General features: G+C 41.4%; 1 protein-coding gene across 1 annotated transcript in view; it reads left to right on the top strand.

The window, feature by feature from the left end:
* The window catches only part of FLT3 (fms related receptor tyrosine kinase 3), a 56,695-nt gene that overhangs the window by 10,826 nt on the left and 18,766 nt on the right, over positions 1–27,103 (top strand). The window contains exons 4-14 of the mRNA XM_074951259.1: positions 2,214–2,331; positions 6,821–6,981; positions 8,891–9,030; positions 9,112–9,265; positions 13,941–14,109; positions 17,786–17,896; positions 19,977–20,084; positions 22,388–22,566; positions 24,868–24,974; positions 25,068–25,200; positions 25,291–25,395. Of these exons, the coding sequence (XP_074807360.1) occupies positions 2,214–2,331; positions 6,821–6,981; positions 8,891–9,030; positions 9,112–9,265; positions 13,941–14,109; positions 17,786–17,896; positions 19,977–20,084; positions 22,388–22,566; positions 24,868–24,974; positions 25,068–25,200; positions 25,291–25,395 (1,485 nt within the window). The remainder of the gene's footprint in view (positions 1–2,213; positions 2,332–6,820; positions 6,982–8,890; positions 9,031–9,111; positions 9,266–13,940; positions 14,110–17,785; positions 17,897–19,976; positions 20,085–22,387; positions 22,567–24,867; positions 24,975–25,067; positions 25,201–25,290; positions 25,396–27,103) is intronic.

Genomic DNA, 27,103 nt, shown 5'->3' with positions numbered 1-27,103 from the left:
ATTCAGGTCAGATTCTTTCCTCCTCTGTGCTCCCTGGGTGCAGCAGAGGGGTCACTAAGAGAACTAGAGAGAGAGGTTCCCGGCTCTCATTTTCAGTACTCTCAGCACCTGGCAGGAGCCATTATAGGGAAAGAGTGGCTTCACCCCTGTAACCCTGGCCTGCAGCATGCTCAGTCACTCTGTGAGGATGGTCCATGTGCACTCGCAAGGAACTGTGAGAGGCTGAAGCGTGCTCAGTGAAGACAGAATCTTCAGAGATTTTAACTGTAAACTGTAGTCTCCACTCAGCTTGTGTGAACTGGGATTTTTCATAGGGTTATAACTTGGCCAAATATAGGTAGATTTTCACAGGAGTGGCAAAAGGCAGACCCCTGGCACACCCACCAAATTTCAAGTCCAGGCTCCCAGGCGTCAGGGCACTAAAGCTTTTTTTTAAAAAGCCACTTTTTAACAAAAATGGACAAACCCCCAGTGTAGAGTTCCCTGGCCTCGTTCTTAGAAATGACCGAACTGTTCGGGCTGAAATAAAAAAAATCAGCCTGGGGCAGAATTCTCCCATCAACGTAAAAAGCTCTCCTGCCAACATAGCGTTGTGCGCACTAGCACTTATGTCTGCGTAATTCACGTTGCTCAGAAGGGTGGAATATTCCCAGCCCTGAGCAACATACGCTTTGCCAGCATAGGCAGTACTGTAGACATAGCCTTACAAGCAACAGGATCTTATAATCGGTAGTGTCAGGCAACCTTTATAATAGGTGGCACTAACAGCTCTGTCTACAAGAAAGAGGATCTAACAGGTTTTGCTGTTGTTTTTAAGATTTTTTTTCTGCTTGTTTTTTTGTCATAGAAATAGCAGGAATATCAACTCCATTCTTCCCTGGTTTTGTTGTCAGACTTTTGTTGTAATTTCACTTGTTCTCCAGTCATCAGAATTTTCCACGCTAAACAGAACTTACCTTTCCAATATTAAAATCATGCAGCTAAAAAAACATTTTAAAAACCATCCAGGCCTTCCGTACAGATTATAAAGACACAAGCGAACAACAACAAAATGCACGAGCCCAATTTTTCCCTTTGCACATTGCCTTTAAGATACCTAAAGTACGAATCAGGAGCAACAGTCAGTCTTCTCGTCAGAAAAGTTAACTTCATAATCACAGTTGAATTTAAAACAAAATCAGTGTTTTCAGTTTTAAGTGAAGTCAATATCAGTTTCTGCAATAAACTTTCAAGCATAGTCCAAATTGGGAAGCTGGTGGGCTCAGGGGATTGGTAATGGTTTATGGAACTTTACATTTCTAGGTTACAGATTTATGGTGGTGAAGTCATTAATGACTGAAAGTCATTATCATTTGTTGCTTTTCCACTGTGTATATGAAATGAGTTGGTGAGAAGTGGCACTCCTCCATGCAGTCTCAGTCGATTCTTCAAGGGTTTCAGGAAATAGACTCAGGAGCTGATTTTCAGAGGTATGAGGACTCATAACTCCAGTTGAAGTGAATGAAAGCTAAAGGTGTTCAACACCTCTGAAAATCAGGCCCCAGATTACTCTCTGATTTCTACAGGCAATTCCTTGAAGTCAGGGAGGTGACACATTTACCAGGTCAAGGTTGAAGAGCTTATACAAACGAGGACCTTAGACAAATAGTTCTTTACTTTCCTCAAGCGTTAAAACCACTTGAAAAAATATTATAACAAACAAAGTGACGTAATATATTATGAACTGAGCAAAACAATTTGGCCTAATGTTGTTAACAGCCTAAATATGTGGTATGGCAAAGCTCAAATATCCAAAGACCAAATTTTGTTCTTGAATGCCTGCGCATTGCTCTCATTGAAGTTATTGCTGTTGTTGGGAGTATAGGTATCCGAGGATAGATTTTTTGCCTTCTGGTTTCTTCTTGTACTTTGTTTATGCGTAATACGATCAGCCATCTCAGTCTGACACCTGCTGTCATTTTTCTGCTCCTAACAAGAAAAGTTGACTGGCTACTGCTTACATATATGTCTAAATCAGTGTTGGATTCTTATGTCAGGAAGTCTGTCAAGATTATTTAAAGTGACAGACTGGTTTGTTTTATAAATCTATAACTCAGACACAAAGCATATAGCCTCTCACAAATGTTCAAAGTGTCCTACACATTAGAAAGATGGATAATGATGTTTCCAAAATATTGCAGCATGTCTGAAAATATTTGCATTACTTTTAATAGGTAAACCAAGGAAGCCCTATTTCATAAAAAGTGAAAACTTGACCATTATAAACTGCATATCCGAAAGCTACCCTAAATCAGATATTGAATGGTTATTTTGCAGAACACCTGATGACAGGTATCGTGCATATAATGCTACCTTTTTTTTGTTTACTGAATTTTAAGGTGTAAGTCTTGATGTCTTCCTAAGCCAATAGGCTTTATACAGCATGATGTATTTATTTTTGCTGTGATTGAACCTGAACAACTGAAGGAGAACTGTGGAGTCAGATTTTCAAAAGAGAATGTAGTGGATGCTCCCATAAAATTTCACACACACACAGTGTCCTTAAAAAACTACATGCAAAAACTGAGTGCATATGAGTGCAATGGGTGAATTCACATTTTTGTATGAGCTGCGGTGTATTCTTGGAAAATTGGGCCAATGTATACTTTTCGAAACTTTAGTCACCCTAGTTGGAAAATTTTGGCCCAAGTCTAAGCATTTTCACTTGACATAGCTAATGAGTTAAATATATTTATACCCCATAGCCCTCTATTTTCCATTTCGCTAAAACCTAGCTATTTTGAGAATGAATGGGGGTTGAAGGTGGGAAGAGTATAATTAGAAATTTTATATCTAAGTTTGCCTTTCCTTGTAGCTTTAAGTTTTATGTATGATACATGGTTCTACTGGCAACATGAATATGTTCCAAGAAACATATCAGGTCATGCATAAGTAAATTCAACATTCAGTATGTTTTCATACAGAGTGCACGTGCAATAGTGTGGATCTCTCTCCCTCTCGAGTGCCTGAACCACAAGGGATTTATGAGTCTTCAGCAGCCTTCAGACTACCAGGACTGTGTCTTCTAGCTCAAGTCGTAGAGGCTCATAGTCAGGGCTGGCCTTACCATGAGGCGAACTGAGGAGGCCGCCTCAGATGCCAGACTGTGGGGGGTGCCACTAGGACCCAGAGTGTAGAAAATTGTGTCTGCTGTTGGTGCATATGTATTCTCTCTGCTCTAGATGCACAGAGATGGTGGAGTGCTGTGCTGGAGGAAGGAGGGCACAAGAGACATGGCAGGCAGGCAGGAGAAAAGGTGAGAGGGAATAACAGAAAGCAGCAGGAGCTGCAGGGAGAGAGAGGAGGAGGAGGAGCCTCTTATGTACCTCTCTAGCACCTGCAGGAGCCTGGACTGATTAATACCAGCTTCTCAGGGAGCTTCCTGTTTCCTGCTGCTTCCCTGAACCCACTTGAGAAGAACAGGCAGTCAACTGTAGTAGTAGGAGCCAGTTAGGCCCTTAAGATGCTGATATCTTCCCTCACGCAGGCCCTGCTACCAGCCTTCTTATTTCTTCCCTTCAACTGAGTGTTGAGAGCCACTATAACTGGCACAGAACAGCAGTCATGAGTGAAAGAAGAAAACGCCCCTCTGGGGCAGCATTCAGAAAAAGAAAGAAAGCAAAGGAAGCTTTTCTATCTAAGCAGAAAGGAGCTCTCCTGAGATACACAGGCACAAATGTTCACAGTGAGCCTTCCGGCCCCAGTGAGGATGTGAGTGGTGAGGAGATGCCTGATCTTCCAGTTAGTCAGAGTGCAGGTGACCTGGCAGCTACTGCAGCACCCATATCTCCATCTCAAATGGATGTAACCATGCACATTCCTGAAGAAAAGTGTAGATCAGAGAAGAGTGTGGTGAAGGCACAAGAAACAGCTGCTGCTGAGTTTAATTCCTTAAGTCTAGATGATCCAGGACTGTGGACCCACTTGAGCAGTAGACTGAGGGACTTCCTTGTACTGCATGTGCCACAGCAAGTGAAAAACTTCATGTTCCCCAAAGACCATGAAAATAGAAGTTTCCATTCAACACATTACTGGCGTGAAATCCCCAATGGTGACAAAGTGGAGAGGCCATGGCTTATGTACTCAAAACCCCAGAATGCTGCATACTGTTTTTGTTGCAAACTCTTCCAGTCTAATGTTCCAGCCACATTGAGTTCTACAGGAACAAAGGACTGGAAAAATCTAGCTAGAAATCTGGCATGCCATGAGAAGGCAGCAAATCACCAGAGAGCACTCCATGGGTGGAAAGAGCTTGAGATGAGACTAAGGTTAAAGGCCACCATAGATGATCAGCATCCAAGAGAAGATTGCATCAGAGTCTCTTTACTGGCAAAATGTTCTGAAAAGGCTCATTGCCATTGTGAGCATGCTTCCTACCCAAAACCTAGCGCTGCGTGGCACTTCAGAGCAGCTGTATGTGCCAAACAATGGAAACTTCCTTAAAATTGTGGAGCTGATGGCTGAGTTTGATGCTGTACTCCAGGAGCATTTAAGAAGAGTTACCACCCAAGAAATGTACACACACCACTACCTTGGAAAAACAATTCAAAATGAGATCATACAGTTACTGGCAACAAAAGTCAAACAGAAGATTGTGGCAGATCTGAAGTCAGCAAGATATTACTCTGTTATTCTGGACTGCACACCTGACATCAGCCATATGGAACAAATTACTTTAATGGTGCGTTTTGTCACAACAACAGAACCTAGTGAAAATGTCCCTGCAATGGTGACTGTCAGAGCATTTTCTAGAATTTATTGACATTGTTGATACTACAGGAGCTAGTATGACAAACGTGCTTCTTAAAAAGCTGGAAGATATGGGAATTGCGATAGCTGACATGAGGGGTCAGGGCTACGATAATGGTGCCAACATGAGAGGAAAGAACAAAGGAGTGCAGACACAGATCCAAGAGTTAAACCCTTGAGCTTTTTTTGTCCCATGCAGTTCTCATTCATTGAAACTTGTTGGTCAGTGATGCAGCATCAGCTTCTAGTGAGGCTGCTGAATTTTTTAATGTAATTCAAAGCATCTATGTATTTTTCTCTGCATCAACTCGTTGATGGCAAATTTTGAAGCAACATCTGGGAATATCCTCTCTGACACTGAAACCACTGAGTGCCACACGATGGGAAAGTCGAGTGGAGGTGATAAAGCCTATCAAATACCAAATTGGGAAGATAGATGATGCCATAGTTGCCATTAAGGAGGATAATGCTATGACAGGAACTGTTCGTGGGAGAACAGTGGCAGAGGGAAATGGAATCACCAGAAACATAGATAACTTCAAATTTCTGTGGCTTAGTGTTGTGGCATGGCATACTGTTTGAAATAAATGTTGTAAGCAAGAGACTCCAAGGTGATGACCTTGATATACCTGGAATGGAACAACTGGACAAAGCAAAGTCATACCTACAGTCTTACCGGTCAGATGAGGGATTTCAAAATGTTCTGAAGAGTGCACAGAAGTTGGCAGAGGAACTTCACACTGAAGCTATTTTCCCACCCATTCAAGAATACAAGAGTCACCGAAGAAGACATTTTGATTACTAGGCTCGGGATAATCCCATAAGAGACCCCAAACAACAATTCAAAGTTGAATTCTTTAACCAGATGCTAGATTGTGCAATACAGTCAGTTGAAGAATGTTTCAAGCAGCTCAAGGAACACAGCAGTATATTTGGGATGTTGTAGGATATTCCAAAACTCCTCGCTATACCTGAAGACCCATACCAGCAATGCAGGGCACTAGAGACAGTGTTGACACATGATGACATGCGCGATATTGATGCGAGTGATTTAGGTGATGAACTGAAAGCCCTTTCAAGATACATTTCAGCAGGATCAACTCCAAAGGCTGTTCTGGAATATATGTGCACAAATAAGATGACCACCCTCTTTCCAAATGCTTTTGTTGCTCTGCGCGTACTTCTAACACTTCCTGGAACAGTTGCCAGTGGAGAACGCAGCTTCTCCAAGCTGAAGTTAATAAAAACACATCTATGCTCCACAATGACACAGGAGAGGCTGGTCGGCCTTGCAACCATCTCAATAGAGCATGAGCTGGCCCAGACTGTGGACCTTCAGGAAGCAGTTCAAATCTTTGCAACCAAGAAGGCAGGGAAAGCACCACTTTAATTATTCAAACAGATAAAAATGCCGGTGTTTACTATGCAGACAAGAAAAGTTACATTTGCTGTTCAGGTGTTTGAAAGTTAAATGTTACTTAAAATTTTTGAACAAGGCATTTTAAGTTGTTAGTTCTCCTTTATTGGGGTAGGTAGCAGAGCAGTACCATGAGAGGAGTAGAACAGGAAGAAGGCAAAACTGAGACCTTTCAAAGTTTTGTCCAAGCGAGGGGGCAAGGGGGCATCATTTAAGCTCCCTGCTTCAGGTGCCAAAATGTTGTGGGCCGGCCCTGCTCATAGTCTAACATTCTGGGTTCAGTGCAGTTCCAGAGATGTAGGGTGAAATCCTGGGCTCATTGAGTTTTGCCATTAACTTCAAAGGAGCCAGAATTTCACTCAGAAAATTACAAATGTTTACATCTACCAGTATAAGCACAAATAGGGTATTTAGGTAATATCAGCTCATTCTGCTTATAATTTCCCTAGTTCCATTGCCCTTGTGTTTGGTTTATAATCTCCACATTTTCTAGTTCCTTTTATTCAACTACAGAATATGCCAGTTTCCCTATTATTGTTCACAGTTTCTCATGACTTGGATATCTGTTTGAGATTAACCAAATGATTCACTAAATAAATGTATGTGTAATTACAGTTGCACCAGTACAAATCATAAAGACAGTAAAAGAACTGGGGAAGTATATGGAGTACAGGAGGTGCCACGCGGATTTTCAGCAAATATGTTATTTCAAACAAACATACAGTGCTGTGCAACTAATGAGCTGGGCAGAGAATGCACCAAGCTGTATACAATAGGTAACATAACTGTAAGATTTATTTAAATAGGGGCCTAATCCTGCCATTGATGTTAATTGCACTATTCACTTCAGTAAGGTTTGCAAGACTGGGCTGTAAATTTGTCACCACTGGAATAAATATGTTTAGAGGTACATTACTGGGCAAAACTAATGTAATGCTGCTATATTTCTGTCTCATATTTATCTCCTAAATTCTAATGCTTATTTATAGTTGGGGCCCTAGCAAATTCACAGTCCATTTTGGTCAATTTCATGGTCATGGGATTTTAAAAATAATAAATTTCATGATTTCAGCTATTTAAATCTCAGATTTCACAGTGTTGTAATTGTAGGGGTCCTGACCCAAAAAGGAGTTGTGGGGGGTCGCAAGGTTATTGTAGGGGGGGCTGCGGTACTGCTACCCTTACTTCTGTGCTGCTGCTGGCAGCAGCGCTGCCTTCAGAGCTGGGCAGCTGGAGAGCAGCGGCTGCTGGCAGGAAGCCCAGCTCTGAAGGCAGAGCCACTGCCAGCAGCCATGCAGAAGTAAGGAGGGTATGGTATGGTATTGCCACCCTTACTTCTACGCCGCTGCTGGCAGGGCGCTGCCTTCAGAGCTGGGAACCTGGCCAGCAGTCACTGCTCTCTGGCCACCCAGCTCTAAAAGCAGCACAGAAGTAAGGGTGGCAATACCACAACCCCCCTCAACATGGGCGGCAGGTATAATAGACCAGGGGATGCTGCTGCCGGACACCCGATTGCAGGTTTAGCGGGTGACGTTTTTGCTTTATTATGCCCCATGCAGGTTCCGGGGTGGCTAAGGAGGCAGTACGTGCTATTCAGCTTCCCAGGTTCATCAGTAATCTTCCTGGACTCCAGAGAGATTACTGATGAAGCCAGGAAGCTAAGTAGCAGATACCGCCTCCTCAGCCATCCTGGAACCTGCATGGGGCATAATGAAAGCACAGGTTCTTCTTCGGGAAGAGATGCTGTGGTTTTTCCCGGGTGGCTTGGGGCCTGGGGAGGAGAGGGGATGTGTGGCTGTGGCTGGCCCGGGTCTTCTCCAGGCAAGCGGGGAAAGGGGAAGGACTCGGGCCTCATCCGGGCAGGGGGGACCTCGGGGCTCTTCCAGGCAGGTGGGGGTGTGGCTTGTAGCTCTGGCCATGGGGGAGGGGGCAGGGGGTCTTGGGGCTCCAGCTGCAGGGGGTCGGGGGCAGAAGGGGTGGAGCTGGGGGCTAGCCTCCCTGAAGGGGGACTCCACCCTCTACCCATGCCCCTAAAATAACCTTGTAACCCGCTTGCAATTCCCTTTTGGGTCAGGACCCCCAATTTGAGAAACGCTGGTCTCTCCTGTGAAACCTGGTCTTTTGTGTGCTTTTACCCTATACTATACAGATTTCACAGGGGGAGACCAGATTTCACAGCCCATGACGTGTTTGTCAGGGCTGTGAATTTGGTAGGGCCCTATTCGTAGTACATTTAAAAACAAATTGTTGTGTTATTTTACATTTCATAAGTAACTGCTATTTTTTCACACAAATCTTTAACATCTACTTTTAATAAAAAATCATTTAAATTTTTTTTGTAATACTGATATTCAGGGGTTTTTAATAAACTTACTTTGATTGGCTTAATTCTGTGCTGAATTGCACCCTGTGTGAATACCGGCTTATTGCTGGATTTGAAAGTCAGGACAGAATTTGGTTTTATTTATTTAAATGTTAGACAATTATAATTCATTTGAGTGTTAGTTATAAATCTGGAAAAATAGTCTGTTATCATTACAAATACAATAATAGATGCAAAAACTATGGATGCTTACAAATGTGAAAATTGGGTGTGGGAGGGAAGGAAAAGTTGAAATAAATTACAGTTTACTCTGGGGAAAATTATTTAATTTGTTGTTTCACTGGTGTGTTTTCATTTTGCAGATCTAAATGAAAAACTTGGAGGATCTTCACCAGAACTCCTTCTTAAAGTTGGGGAACCATTACTGATAAGATGTAGAGCTTTTTATAAAATCTATAGTTTCAGATTGAAATGGCATTTTGAAAACAGAGAATTACAGCAGGTAATAAAACACAATTCTTTTCACATAAGTAATAATGGACAGTGCCACACAATATTAAATACAAACTTTATTAAAAACTAGGGGCGCTGGTTTGAAGAAACAGACTATCAAGAAGACTCCTCTATGGTACGGATTGTCTATGCATTTGCCTCATCAATGGGAAGAAGTGATAGTGGACATTACACCTGTTCTTCCACAGAACATCCAAATAAAACAACTTTGGTTACAGTCTTAGGTAATTCAGATTCATGTTGTTAACTTTGTGCCATATTTTTCTTTTAGTCGTTCAGTTGTTTGCTTGCATGTGTATACAGTATGTTTACAGTTATTATGAAAAATCCTGTTTCTACTTGAAGTTAAAGTTGAAAATGGAGATTTTATCCATATCCCTGCAGGTACCCCACAATCACACCTGCTCCCAGGTTATTTGCATTACTCCTCAAGGCCAGTACTTCTGGGAGTGACACCACCATAATATTAATTTGAAGTCTAGCCTACACAGTGTTGTCATCCTTGCGATAGTATTTCCAGAAACAAAATAATTCAAGATGGCAACTGCAACCATTTCAAAGGGAGGCTGGGGATGTAAAATATTGGACATATCCAGAGGGTTTCTAGATACCCAAAGTTTCCTGTAAATAAAGCTTTCTGTGCACATTTGGCCAACCATCCTTTGGAATTATGCTGTTGACCTTCTAACAAATACAGGAGATAAATTTTAAATTAAAATTCAGGTTGCCCAGTTAAAATTTAAAAAGCCAGAATATGCAAAAGTTAAGGTTTCTAAAGCAACAGTAACTTGGTCACATTGTATTTATGCAATATTTTATTCCTGTTTTTCTTGTTAAATATGTAGCTTAATATGTAATAATTTGTGCTAGCAAATATACATAATATACAACATTTTGCCCATAGTTCGTAAACATTATAAAGTGCTTTTAAGTGATGCTCTACAAACATCAGGTCATTTTATTGGGCTGAATGGTGGCTTTCCCATGAGCCCACAGTAAGGAGCAGTGCATTGTTGTGCTCACTCTGGAGAAGCCCAGGGAGAGACTGTGATCCAGAGAGAGTGAGTCCCTGTTGCTTTGGGGAGGGAGTAAAGTGAGCTGGGCCTTTACCACCCACTGCCTGTCCCTTTTTGCTCCCCCATGCAAGGGAGGGACATGTCATGTATGTGGAGCCTGCTCTCCCTCCCACACTGCTACTCATGATGCAGATAGTCAGCTCAGGAGCCCTCATATCCCCTTACGTCCTGCTCCAGAGCACTAGCCAGTTATCATTTATTTTACATACTAGTTGCCCTAATACATAACTTAGTTTACTCAAATCCGTACCAAGTATAATCTACATGCACAGGAATGAAATCCAGTTATTACAAGCATACAGTGGTGGACTCTCTCACAGAACCCATTAACAAAGGCATGAGGTTGACGGCTTTCCCTCATAGAGCCCTGCTTGAAGGGACTGACTACAGAATGAAAATTATGAGTAAAATGGTGGGTAAAATGATTTGTGAAAGAGTAAATCTGGGAAAGAATTGAACCTTCTTCTTTATAGTTTAATAAACATGCCCCAGTTATGTCACAGAAAACAAATACTAACTTTCAGGTAAAATCCAAATTTTCTTCTTATTAAATTAACTACAACGTGATTATGACTAGCTAGCCATGATATAACTGGCCAAAGTGACACACTAGAGGGCTTAGGGCATGTCTCCACTGCAAAGAAAAACCTTCAGCACTGAGTTTCAGAGCCCTGCTCAATTGACATGGGCTTGAAGGGCTCGGGCTAAAGGGCTAAAACTAGTAGTGTAAACATGTCCACTGGGGATGGAGCCCAGGCTCTGAAACCTGGTGAGGGGGGAAGCCTTGGAGCATGGGATCCAAGCCAAGTGGGAATGTCTACATGGCAATTTTTAGCCCCGTAGCCTGAGGCCCACAAGCCCAAATCAATTGAGCTCTGAAACTCGCTGCTGCAGGTTTTTCTTTGCAGTGCAGAAATACCCTTAGATACTACAGTAATGGACACCATGGAAAACCCTACGGTAGTAGCTAGATGCTGCTAGTAGAACTGGATGATATTTTTTTGACCAAAACTTCTTTTCAGCAGAAAAATGCAGATTTGGCAACACTGAAACTTGTTGTGGGTTCCTATTGATTCTGTCAAATTGTTTCAAGCAATGAAAATAAAAGTAAAATAAATAAATCAAATCAAAGTCAGGAAAACCTGAAATGTTTCAGTTTGAGGTTTTCAAAATGAAATGTGTGTATTTTCCTATTGGAAATGACTTGTTTTGAAATTTTCTTTAATTTTATTTTTTTTTTTTAATTTAAAATGTAGAAAAAATGCTTAAAATTGAAACAAAACGTTTTGGTTTGGGAAGGAAAAATGTTTTGCTTGACCTAAAACAATTTTTTTTTACATTTCAATTTGCCAAAACTATTGAAAAATGTTATTCATGGTTCAATTTGAAATTTATTTTATTTCTTATTCTTTGAAATTGCCAGTGAATCAAAAAAAAAATCCATCATTTGCCCATCTCTAGCTGCTAGGTTATTGCTTGGGCTAGTTAACTCCCACCTTCAGGGTATTCTAGGGGAATATCATATAAAATTGCACATAAAACTTGACAACAAAAAAAAGAAAGAAAAGAAAATCCAAGGCAAAGCAAAGGCACATCAGCCCATTCAGTTTGTGTGGCTTCCAACGAGGCTTACATGCCTTCAGGCCAATGAAAAAACCATAATCATTTCAAAATTAGTAATTTCAAAAGTTAGCAATTAATCCCAAATGCCATCATCAGCAATCCTTTCCCCCAAAAGGGAGATACTATAACAAATGAAACAAGCCTATGATCCTGAGATGAGAAATAAGGAGTCATTGAAATGGAAGTTCTCAATTTCCGAAATGCTCACATTTAGCTTCAGTCTTTTACTGAGCAGAACATTTTCCTATATCATGGTAACTAAATACAATAGACTGGCCACTTTGTTGTACACAAAGTTTCTGAATAAAGGAAGTCAAAATTCGAACCCAGCTTCTGAAGCTGCTGCTTTCAGATGAGATAAGTCTCTCTTCGTCTTTTTCAAGGCTGGGGGATAGCCTAGAAAGACTGCATCCTTGGAGCCCAAATTTAAACTATGGAGCTTGTTTAAATGTAATGTTCCCATTCTTCACACTGGAGAGTCTCATCCCTGACTGATTCAATTTGTAGACGAATGAGGTGGATAGATTTCCTTCCTGGTAGTCTCAAAGTAGATATGCGCAGTATTATTGTAAGAAGAAAATACTTCAGCCAAACAGCATAAATTGCCATCTCTCTGCTCCTTTTCAAGTATGCCTGCTAATCTCACTTTTTTAATTTTAGCCTTATTCTCAGATTGTCAAGTGTGGTAGAGAGGTTTTTAAACACAGCAGAAACCAGGCCATTCACCACAGCCGCAGAGTTCTTCATGTCTGTTATTCTCACATCCAGTTTCTGGATTTTACCTGACACTGATGCCATTTTGTTTTATCGGCATTAGATAAAGAATTCTGCGCATTATCCACTCTTTGTACCAGGAGAGAGGAGCTATTTTCAAATAAATGGTTCTAGCTGCTGAATACCAGGTTCAAAGGAAAAATAATTACAGAAACAAGAAAAAAATCAGATTCAGACTTAGGAGTTTCAACTTGACTCCCACGGCCTCTAAATAATATAATTACTCTTAATACATTTTGAATAGAAATCCAAAACCTGCTGTGAAGATCAGATCACTCACTCTTGCACTCCTTTCTTTCAGCTGTAAGAGGAAAAACTGTTTTGTTTATGTTCTTTTGTAGAGAAATGGCATCACTTTATTTCAAGGTACTTGTGGACAGTATGGAATTAGCCGTTAGACCCAATCTCTTCGAATGGTGCTCACAGCATAACTTTAAATGACTTTCCACCTGAAAAGATGAAAAATACTTCCCTTGGTCCCATTTGTACAGCCAAGACGTGTATAGCTCGCAAAAATTGGAGAATTCACACAAAAGGAAGCATTTCTTGTTTTAAAGCATTGTCCATTTTTATGGTTTATGTGGGAATTTCCACCATATTATTTGCTAAATGAGGACTTCATCTAGAGAAAACTGTGCTTTACAGAGCATGTGGATTTGGCCAGAAGAAAACTATTTAAAAAGAAAAGCCCAAACCAGCACTATTTACTACAATTCACGTTTTTTTTTAATCTTTATGGACCTGATCCTAAGCCCACTGATGTCACTAGAAAGGCTTCCATTGATTTCTGTGAACTTTGGAGCAGGCCCTGTGAGATGTAGATATTTTTTTTAAATTGATGATTTTAATATATTTTAAGGTTCCTTTTCTATTTTTCATTTTATATATATACTGTATTAATGAACAAACAAAGAAGTAGATATATATTTTGTTTTATCTTTTCAAAGTCAACCCTCTGCAGGTAAGAAATGACAGCAGCCATCAAGAGATGCTTAAACTAGCAGTGATGTATTACTTTATATTTTATAAATCTTAAGTTATTAACATTTGGAATAAGTATTTGCAATTGAGTGAAAGAAATTTACATGGGATGATCACTGTAACTGATTCAAAATGAGTTGCGAGGCAGAAAGATGGATGAGTTCCTGTATTTTTAAAGGTCTTTGAGTCTTTTATTAACCAAGCCAATCAGATTGGTTCATTCAAAGACAGAGCATTTACACATAGACTGGAGTGGAACATCAGGACAAAACCTGCTTGTTATCACCCAGTATCACACCTAATCTTTTTGTAGATAAACAGAGTGATTTTATGACCAATGCATTTATAACTTGCAATAATAAATGAGAATAAAAATGTGCATATTTTCAAAATTCCTTCATTAGATGGCAGCTTTTATAACAGAATTTTAATATTTTGTTTACAGAAAAGGGATTTATAAATGTAACTGACTCAAGAGAAGATTTTGAGATTGATCTGTTGGAAAAGTTTTGTTTTGAAATTAAACTGAAAGCATACCCACCAATTAGATGTATATGGATTTTTTCCCAAAAATCATTTCCTTGTGAGCAAAGATACAATGCGGATGGATACAGGTACTTAACTATTCTGAATATTTGTCTGTTATAATTTGTACAAATACTTATTTTATTTTTTGTCTCTTAAACAGAAGTATTTGTTCATTTTTTTCTTTTAACGTGTAGAGTGTGGTTTTTGTTTTTAAGTTAACTGTTATTTTTTAAATATAAATAGACCGATATAGTGGTAAAGCAGTGTTACCAAAGTGTTCTGGAATGTTACTTGAGTCTTCAAGAGCAACTCGGGTAAATATCTAGTGTTATCCATTTGATTAGTCTTGTGTGTTATAACAAATCCTTTCCTAAATTATGCACATAACATACCTCTTTCAATTATTTTGTTATATCCACGGAAAACTCAGTTTCTTGATCTTAGACATAATTCTCCTTTTATGAACCCATTCCAATCATCCATGACTGAATTATAACCTTTTAGGTGTTCCCTTAGTCTTATTCCATTCTTAGCTTGTGTTCCCAGTATCTTTCAGGCTGCTAAAGCCAAGCTTATTGGCATGTAGTTTCCTAGACCATTAATAGATCCCTTAGGCCTTGTCTACATTACAGACATTTTACTAGCTGTCCAATTCACGGATTTTTCCCATGTTACAAAAGAGGTTTTGAAAAAAATTTGTTAACTATTTTTTCTGCTACTTCCGATAATAAAGTTCTGGCATGGATTCTGTCTAGTCCTAACGATGTATCCATTCTCCAGGCTAATTTCTTGATATCATTATCTAATTTCCTTCTGTGTTTCCTTTCAACGTTGCAAACTAAAGTTATACAGCAGTCTAACCTCTAACTTTGTGAAAAGTCAGGCAAAAAGTTAACGTTTTAGCAATGTTAACTACTCTTGTTTATGCATGGCCTGTGCCAGGTCTGAGGACATAATGCTCCTGTGCTGATTTCTTGTTCCTCATATTCTTAAAACATGTAATTCTTTGCTTAAAAGTCTGTTGCAATCTTGCTTTCACTTTTTAGCTTTGCTTTCTTTATCGTTTTGTTACACTTCACTTTAGTCTTAAGCCTTTTTGGTCCTATTTTGTAACAGACTTGGCTATTCATCTGAATCAGATTGGTTATTTGAGATCTGTTTTTGTTGATAGCGTTCATTTTGTCAGCAGACTTTGGTAGAGTTGTTTACTGGGTCTTGGTGACTAATCTGCAGTCCCTGGTGTGAGTAGGCTGATCTGTTCTTCTGATCTGATCTGATCAGTGGTTAAGATCATTTCTGGAGATGAGCTTGCTAAAGGTAGTCATGAGCATTTACTCATCCTTGTCCAAGAGATACCACTTACATGCTGATGATACTCAGCTTATTTACTTTCCAGCTATTGCAGACTGTCTCCTAGCTGTCTGATTGTCTGGCAGACTGTTGTGTTTGGAGGATAGACAGTTGGTTCAACCCAGATAAGAGTAAAGTGATGCTGATGGGCCAAAAATAGGATTTTTGAGGAACTGTGAGATGGTTTGGGTAACTCCGATATACAGGAGGGTGAAGTCACCACTTGATCTCAGGAATATAGAAGTCACTCTAGATTGCTTTTTCAGCATGGAAATGCATGTTGCTATCATAATCCAGAGTGGTGACCACCATCTCCAAGTTCTGTGAAAAGCCCACCCTTTTCTGTCTTTTGCAGGCCTGTCTTTGCTTGTTCACCCCGTAGTCACCTCAGGCAAGATTCTTGTAACTGAGTCCTAGTCAAGCTTCATCAATTACAGGACATAGCTGCCCAGGTGCTCCAGGCGCAGAACCCAGGGAATCAGTTTTGTTTAAATGTTGTTTTTAAAAAGTTTTCATTTACAGTGTCCCAGATAGTTATATTTAGTGCTTTAGATTTTCAAAGCACTGTACAGATTTCAGCCAACACAATGCCCCTGTAGGAAAGCAGGTAGTTAAGTATTATTATTGTACCCATTTTGCAGATGGGTTCAATGGACAGAAAAGCAAATATATTAAAAAATAAATATGCACTCACGTTCTATAGCACCCTGTTTGATTTTTTTTTCAGCTTTGCATGTTTTGGTTTATGGTTGAGTAATCATCTCTCCCATCACTTCTACTTTGCTCCTTTCATATCCTTTTTATTGATTTTATTTCCTTTTTTGATTTCTGTTGTTTCCTTTTCAAGTTGTTCCTCCTTATTGCATTTTATAGTAAATTTGTACTATGAACTTTGCTCCTTAACATTTAATTTCAAGCTATAAAAAATTTGGCACCATCTTTAGTTCCTCTAAGTGCTAAGAGCAACAACAGGTTCTTTCAGACTTTCCATTTTCTGTTCTCTCTTTATATAACAAACCATATCTCTGTGCTTAGCACACTGCTGCTTTTCACTTCCTTACTATGGGTGAATCAATTCCATGAAGGCAAATGCTCTCATGTACATCTCGTTCACTCACCTTTCCTTGTACTTACATGCGGACACCAAAGAAATTACTCTTAAAAGGCTCTTCTTCTTTCTTTCCTGTGACTAGTGATTCTTGATGCACCGATGTTTGGGTGCCCAACTGGAGACACTCTAAATAGGGCTTGATTTTTAGAAAGTGCTGAGCACCTAGACATCTCATAAACAAATCTGTTTTTCTTTCTACCACCTATAAGGTCTTGAAGGTGTCCCAGTTGAGCACTCTACAACTGAGGCACTCAAGATCAATAATCACTACTGGAAATCTTGGTCTCAGTCAGAGGCAAAATGACACTTCTCTTCAGTGTGAATTTTCTTGCTTTAGAACCACATATGGATGGGCTGGCTTCATAACTCTGTGTTATGTGTCTTGTCTAATAAAAGCTACTTAGTTTTTTCCCCCTCTCTAGGTTTCTTTTTCAGGGCTGACTGTCTCTTTCTCCTGTACACCTACCTGCTGATTCTGGCTGTTTCTTCTCTTCTCACTGTTACAGACTTTCCTCATATGCCTGCCCTCTTTACCCCTATTCACTGATTGAAACTCTTCTAGCCAACAAACCTTATTCCCTTAAGTCAGGACATCTGTACCCTAAAGCAGGGGTTCTCAACCTTTTCCTTTCTGAGGCCTCCCAAACATGCTATAAAAACTACATGGCCCACCTGTGCCACAATAACTGATTTTCTGCATCTAAAAGCCAAGGCTGGCGTTAAGGGGTAGCAAGCAGGGCAGTTGCCCAGGGCCCCATGCCACAGCGGGCACCATGAAGCTAAGTTGCTCAGGCTTCTGCTTCAGCCCCAGGTGGTGAGGCCCAGGGCCCCAGGCTTTACCCCCATGCAGTGAGACTTCAGCTTTCTGCCCTGGGCCCCAGCAAGTCTAATACTGGCCCTGCTTGGTAGATCCCCTGAAACCTGCTCACGGCCCCCCAGGGAGCCCCAGACCCCTGGTTGAGAACCACTGCCCTAGAGCTCCAGTAATTATATGCAAGGAGCATCTCCCTTAAGTACTCTTCTAACACTGATGAACCAGCAAAAGTTCCCTCTCAAATCTGGCAACAATCCAGACAAAAATAAAACAATCAAATGAACAGATTTGGGAATCACTCCCATTTCCTTTCATTACAGCACATAGAGAATATAATTATGTCTGGAGACTGGTTTTACATTTCTTTATTCAGAAAATTTTTATTTTGGATTCTTTGTTAACAACTTGATTTTTAAAAAAATATTTGAATCTTGACTACATGTAATCTGTAAATGTGCTTAAGCATTTTACCCCCTTTTCTCAACAGCATTTCTTCAAGGTTCTGTGATCATAGGTATCAGTCTGGGGAATATGTATTCTACGCAGAAAATGATGATACGTATGTGAATAAAACAATGATGTTGTATGTGAAACGTAAGTAAAAAATGCACAGGTTTGATTAAATCTATGGGTGAGAAATCCTGACCCCTTTGGAATCAATCAGTCGAATTTTTGCCATTAACTTCAATGGGGCCAGGAATTCACGCAATACGTTGTTTCTTTCCCACCCCTCTTTCATCCTCCTAAAAAAAAAAGTTACAATTTATCACCTTGTAGATCAGGAATTTTTCAGATAGTAAGAGTGAACTATAACTAGATGTCAAATACGTTAGACAATACAAAAAAGCAAACTTTTTAAGCGGGAAAAAGGGTGGGTAAGTGGGAATTTTGAGGTTTAACCAATAGTAAGGTGGCTTGCTAATGTCTTCTGTTTCCTAATGTCTCCCATGTCTTTATTTGTGCATCTCATAAACAAGCCTGTTTTTCTTTCTACCACCTATTTGGGAGATTTTTTTTTGACTTGCATATTGCAGATTTTGGAGTACAGTAAGGGTACATCTACATTGCAATTGGAGGTGGGAATACAGCTCAGGTGGGCATACCTGTGCTAGCCAGCGCGGCTAAAAAGAACAATGGAGACACAGTGGCACGGACCCCAGCTCTTCACTACAATTTTTCGTCGAGCTAGCTAGATCAAAGCTAGCATGGGTAGGCCTGCATGCACACCTCGGATTGCAGTGTAGACCTACCCTCAGATAGTTTGAGTCCCAGTGAAATACTGAAAACTTGCTACCTGTCCTGAAAATATTATTGCAATGATAGATGTAATCAAAATGGGAAAGGTTTAAAAAAGCGGGAGGGGGAAAATAACATAAACTCTTGTCAGAATTTTTTCACACTCGTCATGTAGCAGCTGCTATCATGTGCTTCTGATATGTCGACATTGCCTCGCAGTTTGGACTATGGGGGTGTGAATAGCCCTTAATGCCAGCCTTGGCTGGTAGATGCCCTGCTTGTGGCTTCTTTATGCAATTCACGAGTTCACGAAATTCATCCCAGAACCCTGTGATGGGGTATATAACCCTGCCCTAGAACTAAAGATGTTAAAGAGCAACTCTGGGTCCAGATGACCCCCGCCCAGCCTCACCTGCAGAGCATACTCCAGATGGAGGTGGAGCTTAAAAGAAAGTCAGACAGCTTAGAAGGGGACTAACAGGGCAGGGAGCTCCTGAGACAGGATGCTGCAAAAGCCATTCTTGAAAAAGGGGTGCCTACTGGTTGCACCCAGACAGACAGGAGGGGCAGTTAGTACCATTTTTCCAATACCTATTTGCTACAGACTGCAAAACTTGGCCAGTAGAGTAAGGGGTAAGAAGTGGTCCAAGGAAGGCAGCGTTAAGGTGCTCTTGGGTGCCAGATCCCAGTGGAGTGAGAGGGCCTGGGCTCCCCTACCCCGCCCCCCTCTGCATTAAGAAGGGACTTATCCCGTGACACTTCCAACAAGCGCTGATCATCACAAACCCATGAACATTTAGTACCTGTCAGTGCTGCACTGTCATGAGTTATGTGCTGCATCCAGTATCTTTTGCTGAACATTCTCAGTCATCTCAGCTTTGCTACGCGTTAGTAATGTCATGCCAGTGCTTTACATTAACTCTCAACAAAAGAAATGCTCTTCACTGGGAGCCAGGCAATCAGAATTTGCCTTTTCACGTGTAGCATAGTTTGGAGGAATGATCGTGTTGGGGTTGGCAGTCAGGAAGTTCTGAGTTTTAATCCTGGCTCTACCGCTGATTCATTGTGAGACCCTGGGTCAATTACTTCAACACCTCTGTCTCCATTCCATTGTACATACAAAGGAAATAACAGTACTCACCTACCTCACAGGGGTGCTGTGGAGATAAACGTGGCCCCCGGTGATGGGATGCTTTATAAATACCAAAGTAGATTTTAATCATTTTGGGTGTGGTGTAACCATAGGTGTTGGAACTAGGGGCGTTGGGGGCGCTGCTGCACTGCCTGGCTTGAAGTGGTTTCCATCATATACAGGGTTTAGAGTTTGGTTCAGTGGCTCTCAGCAGCCCCACTATACAAATTGTTCCAGCCCCCCTGGGTGTAACCCCATAGACATAACTGTATTATTGACTAAAATATTGTGCTATGTTTGTTACAGGGAGACCTGAAGTAACAATACAGTCAACATCAAAAGATATTTCTTGCTTCTGTGATAGTTACCCTGCACCATCTTGGACCTGGAGGAAATGTCTAGGACCCGATTCTTCTAAGTAAATACAGACATTTTCTGTCCTTTTTAAAAATTTCTATTATCTTATCTGTGATGTTTCTTTGCCTAAATAAAGACTAGCCAGTGACTAGGATACTGTAAGATGAACTTTGAGGTACATGCAGTGATGAGCTGCCAAAATCTTAACAACCGGTTCCCTCCTCACCCCACGAGGGGGTCGTGGCCCACCCCAGCCCCCCGGGACTCCTGCCCCATCCAACCGCCCGTGTTCCTTGATGCCCCCCCATCCACCCCCCTCCCCTGTCCCCTGACTGCCCCCAGAACCAGGCGGGAGGGTCTCGTGGGCCACCGTAGTGGGTACCCACCCCACCCCTAAGAGCCAGAGGGACCTGCCGGGGGGCGAGGTGGGAAGTCCCAGCTGTGCTTATCTGGGGCAGCTCCCAGGAAGCATCTGGCAGGTCCCTCCGGCTCCTAGGGGTGGGGGAGCGTAGCTAGGGGGGAGCAGGGGGAGCGGCTGCTCCCCCCACTGATCACATGCTAACTCCGTGGGCGCTCCGGGGCTGGAGCACCCACGGGGAAAATTTGGTGGGTGCAGAGCACCCACCGGCAGCTCCCCACCCCGCGCCTGGCCCCAGCTCACCTCCGCTCCACCTCCGCCCCTGAACACACCGCCCCGCTCTGCTTCTCTGCCCCACCCCCGGCTTCCCGTGAATCAGCTGTTCGGCGGGAAGCCGGGGAGGGCTGAGAAGCAGGTGGCGGCTTCGCGCTCAGGCCCAGGGTGGCGGAGGTGAGCTGGGGCGGGGAGCGGTTCCCCTGCACACCCCCCCCGGGTTACCTGCTGCGGCACGGGCAGCCCTCCTCGCACCCCCCGCCCCAGCTCACCTCCGCTCCACCTCCGCCTCCCTGGGCCCGAGTGTGAAGCCGCCACCTGCTTCTCAGCCCACCCCAGCTTCTCGCGCGAACAGCCGATTCGTGGGAAGCCTGGGGGGGCGGAGAAGCAGAGCGGGGCGGCGCGTTCAGGGGAGGAGGCGGAGGCGGAGCGGAGGTGAGCTGGGTCCAGGGGTGGGGCGGGGAGCTGCAGGTGGGTGCTCTACACCCACCAAATTTTCCCCTTGGGTTCTCCAGCCCTGGAGCACCCGTGGAGTCAGTACCTAAGGCGCCACTTTTGTCCCTCATGGAACAACCGGTTCTAAAAGGGCTTCTAAATTTAACAACCGGTTCTAGCGAACCGGTGTGAACTGGCTCCAGCTCACCACTGGGTACATGTAAAATAATAATCTAGTACAGGGATGAATCAAACTAAATTAGAGTTTTTCCTTGACTTTAATAGAAGCAACATCAGGCCCACAAGCATGTGTATCTGAAGCTCTTTATATTGAAATAAACACAGATGTGTCTATAGCAATAGTTAGACATTAATTTAATTGCACATTGTCCCAGTATGAATACTGGATTCCATATAAGCTTCCCTTGGTGCATTTAGTGATCCTAATGAATCAAAGTATCAGGAGCAGTGGATTTGCCAGGGAATACATCAAAGTCCCATTATAAATTTTGTTTTGTGATCTGACTAGGCCTCTGCCTATTCAAGAATTACTAACTTTCAGATGTTAAAGCGATTGGTAGATACACAACTTTCTTCCTGTGTATGTACTACTACACTCTTATTAATCTCTCCTCATATGGAAGTTGTTCAATACCCCAATCATTTTTGTTGCCCTTTTTGTACCTTTTCCAGTTCCAATATATCTTTTTTGAGATCTGCACCCAGTATTCAAGATGTGGGCGTACTGTGATTTATATAGCGGCAATATGATATTTTCTGTCTTATTAGCGATACCTTTCCTTATGATTCCCAACATTCTGTTGGCTTTTTTGACTGCCGCTGGACACTGAGTGGATGTTTTCAGGGAACTATCCACAATGACTCCAAGATCTCTTTCTTGAGTTGTAACAGCTAATTTAGACCCATCATTTTATATGTATAGTTGGGATTATGTTTTCCAAGGTGCATTACTTTGCATTGATTGACATTGAATTTCATCTGCCATTTTGTTGCCTAGTCACCCAGTTTAGTGAGATCACTTTGTAACTCTTCGCAGTATGCTTTGGACTTTATCTATCTATCTATCTATCTATCTATCTATCTATCTATCTATCTATCTAATGTACACATGTATAATGTATGTAGATATATATATCATCATGTATAATAATATAGTGAAAATCAAGCAGAGCAATACTCTCCTCTCTAGCACGAACATCAGCCACCTCTCATGATTTGGCCTCCCGAAAACCCTGTGCAAGTTGTAACAATCATAACTGGACCTCATTTCTTTTTAGTTGTACAGAAGAAATCACAGAAGCGATTTGGAGTGACACACATGAGAGGGAAACCTTCGGGTCCTGGCATTCCAGCAGCATTTTAGTTATACAGGACAAAGTGATAGGCTTTTCTGTTGAGTGCTGTGCAAACAATTCTGTTGGCTCATCCTGTGCAAAGAGATTCATTAACCAACAAGGTACTGTACCGCTACGGAGACAGTGCAGGCCATTTCAAGTTAATTAAAGACTACAAAGAGAAAACTGTGTCATCGTCTGTATTTTTGCTTCATATCTGAACATTCTTTGCAAATAAAATATAGGATTCCACACAGGCTGTGAGTGGAATTGTGGGTAAAATTTGTGTCTCTTCTGGCATGATCTTTTTCTTAAGTTCAGTGATATGACGTTTGGGATCAAATCTAGCAGTCCCAAAGCAGACTACTCCTCCATTAAAGTCAGCTGCAGAATCACGTCCTGTGAATCTAGAGGCCTGCTTTTTATTCCTATGAGTAAGCTATACCGGGAAATTAAGTTACATATTGATGTGCAGCCCCTTTTGCTTATGGAAATATATGAGATCCTCCTTTTATGTATGATTTCAAAGAAGAAGCAATGTGGCTATCAGGTCATGTTCTGTTCAGATGTCTTCTCTGAGACTAAAGATTTACAGCCCATAGGTATTGCATAAGGAAAAATATTTGAGCTACAGAAAATAACATGCAGTGTTATTTAGGAAGAGGGCAAATTTTTAATTTATTCAGTTTGAACATAAAGATTTCCTTTGACTTGAAGAGACAAGATATTGTCTTAATTCAGTACATGTATTGACCATGAGTGATAGATATTACCTGGTACCATTTCACATACACACTGCATAGTGTCATAAAGGATATTAAAGTTGCTCAATTTTGACCTTCAGAAGACATTTTGCAGCTATAGTAAAAAAGGAAGTAGACAGAGAAGAAAGAGTAGAAGGTAGCAGAGTCAGCCTGCTTTTGTGAGAGAAGGTCACATACTTTCACCTTGAGTGTTTTAAAACCATAAAAATATAACAAGGAAAAGGCAGGGAATTCCGATTTTAATACCATTAGTTACTGAGTCATTTTAATTTGTCTTTGTGACACCCAGCCTGGTAGTGATAACATCTGCACTGATTAGTGGCGTACATAGGCTGGACTGTCTATGAGAACATGTGTAGAATACATTTAAGGATTATGAATCCAGTCTTCTAATGTCTAATATTTTGAATTTAATGAACAATGAATTTATGTAAGCATGTGTCAAACATAACTAGTTTACACTGGAGTATACTGTAAGGATGGCACACACTGTATGCTGGTGTTAATTTTCTGAATGGGCAAGGATGTATTTATCAGTATAATGAAAAACTTAGACCTGGTAATTTTGGCATTATGTTGTTAACTGGGCAATAGCAGAGCAATACTCTAAGCAGGTTTCGTGTAATTGGTCCTCAGTTAACTGGTGGCTCTATTATATCTGTATTGAGGCAGGGGTTATGCAGTGAACCTTGGAATGACTTCTTATTTGTTTGGCTGCTTGTCTTTAGATTCACAGGGATCTGGGCAACATGCCATGATGGCATCTGGTTGAACAATGATGCCAAAGGGGTTAAAGAGTCATATAACATTCAGTTTTTGAAAGAAAATAAGTTTCAGACTTATCCAGTTTATAAGTATTGCCCATCTTGTTTTGTTAAGAATACAACTCATTTACAGTGCCAATTGAGGCCTGCCCCAAAGACAGTTGAAGTCAATGGGGGTACTTCCATTAAACACCTCTTCCTGCAGTAGAATCAACAAGAGGGGGCTCAGGGGAAGAAATATTTATGACTATCCTCTTAGGGGTTCCTCCCAGTTCATTCCATTTTGGGCTGTCAGTCTGTCCCATGTGGAATGGATCATGGTGCCGACCAGGGATCCAAAAGAGATCAGGTGCATCTATGTGGAGATCTTTTGCCTTCACTCTGGCTCCTAGTCCCCAGCATTTTCTTTGCTACCTGGCAGCATAGCGACATTACCAGGGACTCCCCAGGCTGCAGCTGTCCCTGGGGCCTCATTAAAAGTATCTTCCCATCACAGACATGTTAAGCTGTGTGGTGTAAAGGGGGAAGAATGTGTATTCTCCCAGCTCCACCCTCACCCAGTTCTGGGCCACCCAGACCCTGCCCCTCCCTCTGCATACATCTTTGCACCTTGGGTCACCTCTATTGTAGAGACAACTGAACCCTCCTTCATATGGGAGTTGGTCGATCCACATACAGAGGATCTTACTCATGTACCGAGGTTTGAAGGGCATGATCTGGCTCCCTGAGAGATGTTGACCACCTGTAATTCCCATTGGCAATTCTCAGGCCAAAAGGGAATGGAAAATAGTGGAGATAATACACACACGACAGATTTTACTCTGTTCCTCGTAACTTGACATTACATTCCAGTTCTGATTCATTGTTTAGTAACATGTATCTTTTTAAATTACAGGAGCTGTTTTTTCCCTCCAAGATAATGTTTCATTCTATGCAACTACTGGATTTTGCCTTCCATTTATAGCTGTTTTGCTTATATTTATTTTTCATAAATACAGAAAGGTAAAAGCAAAAAACTTAAATGAATGCTCTCCACTCCCCTCTCTTGGAAATCTATTTCTCTGTTGGACTAATACAATTTTTCCATTTCTGAAGCAATTTAGATATGAAAGCCAAATGCAAATGATACAGATAGTTGGTCCTTCAGATAATGAGTACATCTACATTGATTTCAGTGAATTTGAATATGATCTCAAGTGGGAGTTTCCAAGGGAAAATCTGGAATTTGGTGAGCAATCTGCTATGTAAACCATGAAATCACCGTATTAGTTTGCATTGCACTAAACTAGAAATCACCTTAACTAATTTTGTCTTGTAGGGCAGGCACTTGGCTCTGGTGCCTTTGGAAAAGTGGTGAATGCTACAGCTTATGGAATTAGTAAAACTGGAGTTTCAGTCCAAGTTGCAGTCAAAATGCTAAAAGGTACAGTAAATCAAAAGAGAGATACTACTCTCACAAGCAGTGATTTATTGTTTGTGTTTTAAGGTAGAAACAGCGCCAGAAGCCCCTCTAAATCAATTCCCTTAAATCCTTTTATCCTTCAATACTTACTTAGCTCTAAACATTATTCCTTTTGCATATTCTTATTGCTGCATTTTGTAGTTTATTCCATGTATTAACTAAGTTCTAGAGTGTGTCTCTAAGGCACAACCAATAGTATGGGAAAGGGTAGAACTCTGCCACTCCAGGGGGGCACTGGGAGCCATTCACCCTCAAGGGAAGGACTCCTGGGCCTCCCACATGGCAAAGGTTGCATACCTGCTGCAGCATCCTTTCACAGGATACATCCTTCTCTTCCCAATGCGGCTGGCCAGCTCTGGTGACTTGGGGATTTGGAGGCAGCTTAGTTAACAGCTCTGTTTTGGACCTGCTACTCACAGATGCTGTCTTAGTCTGCATTACCCAGCTGGGTCTTGTCTTCCCTGCTCTGCAGGCCATTTAGTTTCCACAGCTGTAAAGAACTTGCCCCCATCAAACCAGTGGGATGTAGTGAGGTCCTGCCTCCTGTGATATGGTCACCCAGTACCCCAACTGCCATATATGGCATTAAGAGGTGGAAACATGGACTCCATCCAGAAAAGAAGGCAGGGCTTAACTGACAGGTAGTGTCAGCCCTGAGAGGGCTTCCCACAAGGCCAGTCCTGAGAGCGCTTCCCACCTTTGAATTCTAGGAGGGGTCTCCCACTGGAGAAACCAGCTCTGCCATGCAGTTCATCCCCCTTCATGCTGTGGTAGGGCAAAGTTTTAGCTCTAGTAACTTTTTTAAAGTTCTTTCTATATTTGATTGATATAGAGAGGGTGCTTCCTGTTCATGAGGTAATGGGACATTATTTTGGGCTAAATGAACTCTGATGCAAAGGAGATGTTTATCAGCACAGGGTACCATTTTTACTGAGTGAACAGAAAACACCTTCATTTTGTTGTTACACTGAAATATACTTTCCATTTTCTCACCCTTACTCTCTGATTGGCTACTATGGTTCCCTCATCTCCATGGACTACTGCCTTCAAAACAGACGTGTCTGCCTCAGTTTCTTACCCATCCAATACCTCCCCTTCTCTTGCATAATGAGGAGTTATTAGTTCCTCTCTCTCCAACTAAGAGTAATTAAATTAATAAATTAAATTTTATTTATTATCTAGAGTTAGGTGAGGTGAGTTTGCATAATGATTCTACATTTATTGAAAAACAGACATAAAGTCATTATTGAAATGATTGTACACTAATTGGCTAACAATTATTGGAATTGGAATACAATTATTGGTACACTTTATGGTAGATGAGAAATCATAGACATAGACTCCCTCACCCAATCCGAGTGCAGGGAATTGCATAAATGAGAAATAAGATGAGTCAGTAGTTGTACTGCTTCTCTATATTGTAACTGAGACAATTCCATATCAGTTTAAGTTGTAAGCTGTGGTTTCCTCGAAATTGCATGATCCAGTTTTGAATCAGGAGAGACAATATGGAAAAATTATGGGCCAAATTCTGCTCACAGTTACAACTGTTTAAATCCAAAGTACCCCTACTGAACGTGTTTCAATGTTATAGCAATATAAACTTAGAAAGGAATTTGGTTCTATATCTGTCTCCCTGTCTCATATTTAAAGCAAATTCTGGCTACTT

The sequence above is a fragment of the Natator depressus genome, chromosome 1 (genome assembly GCF_965152275.1).
Source record: "Natator depressus isolate rNatDep1 chromosome 1, rNatDep2.hap1, whole genome shotgun sequence".
Lineage (NCBI taxonomy): Eukaryota > Metazoa > Chordata > Testudines > Cheloniidae > Natator > Natator depressus.
This window is presented reverse-complemented; position numbering and strand designations above follow the sequence as displayed.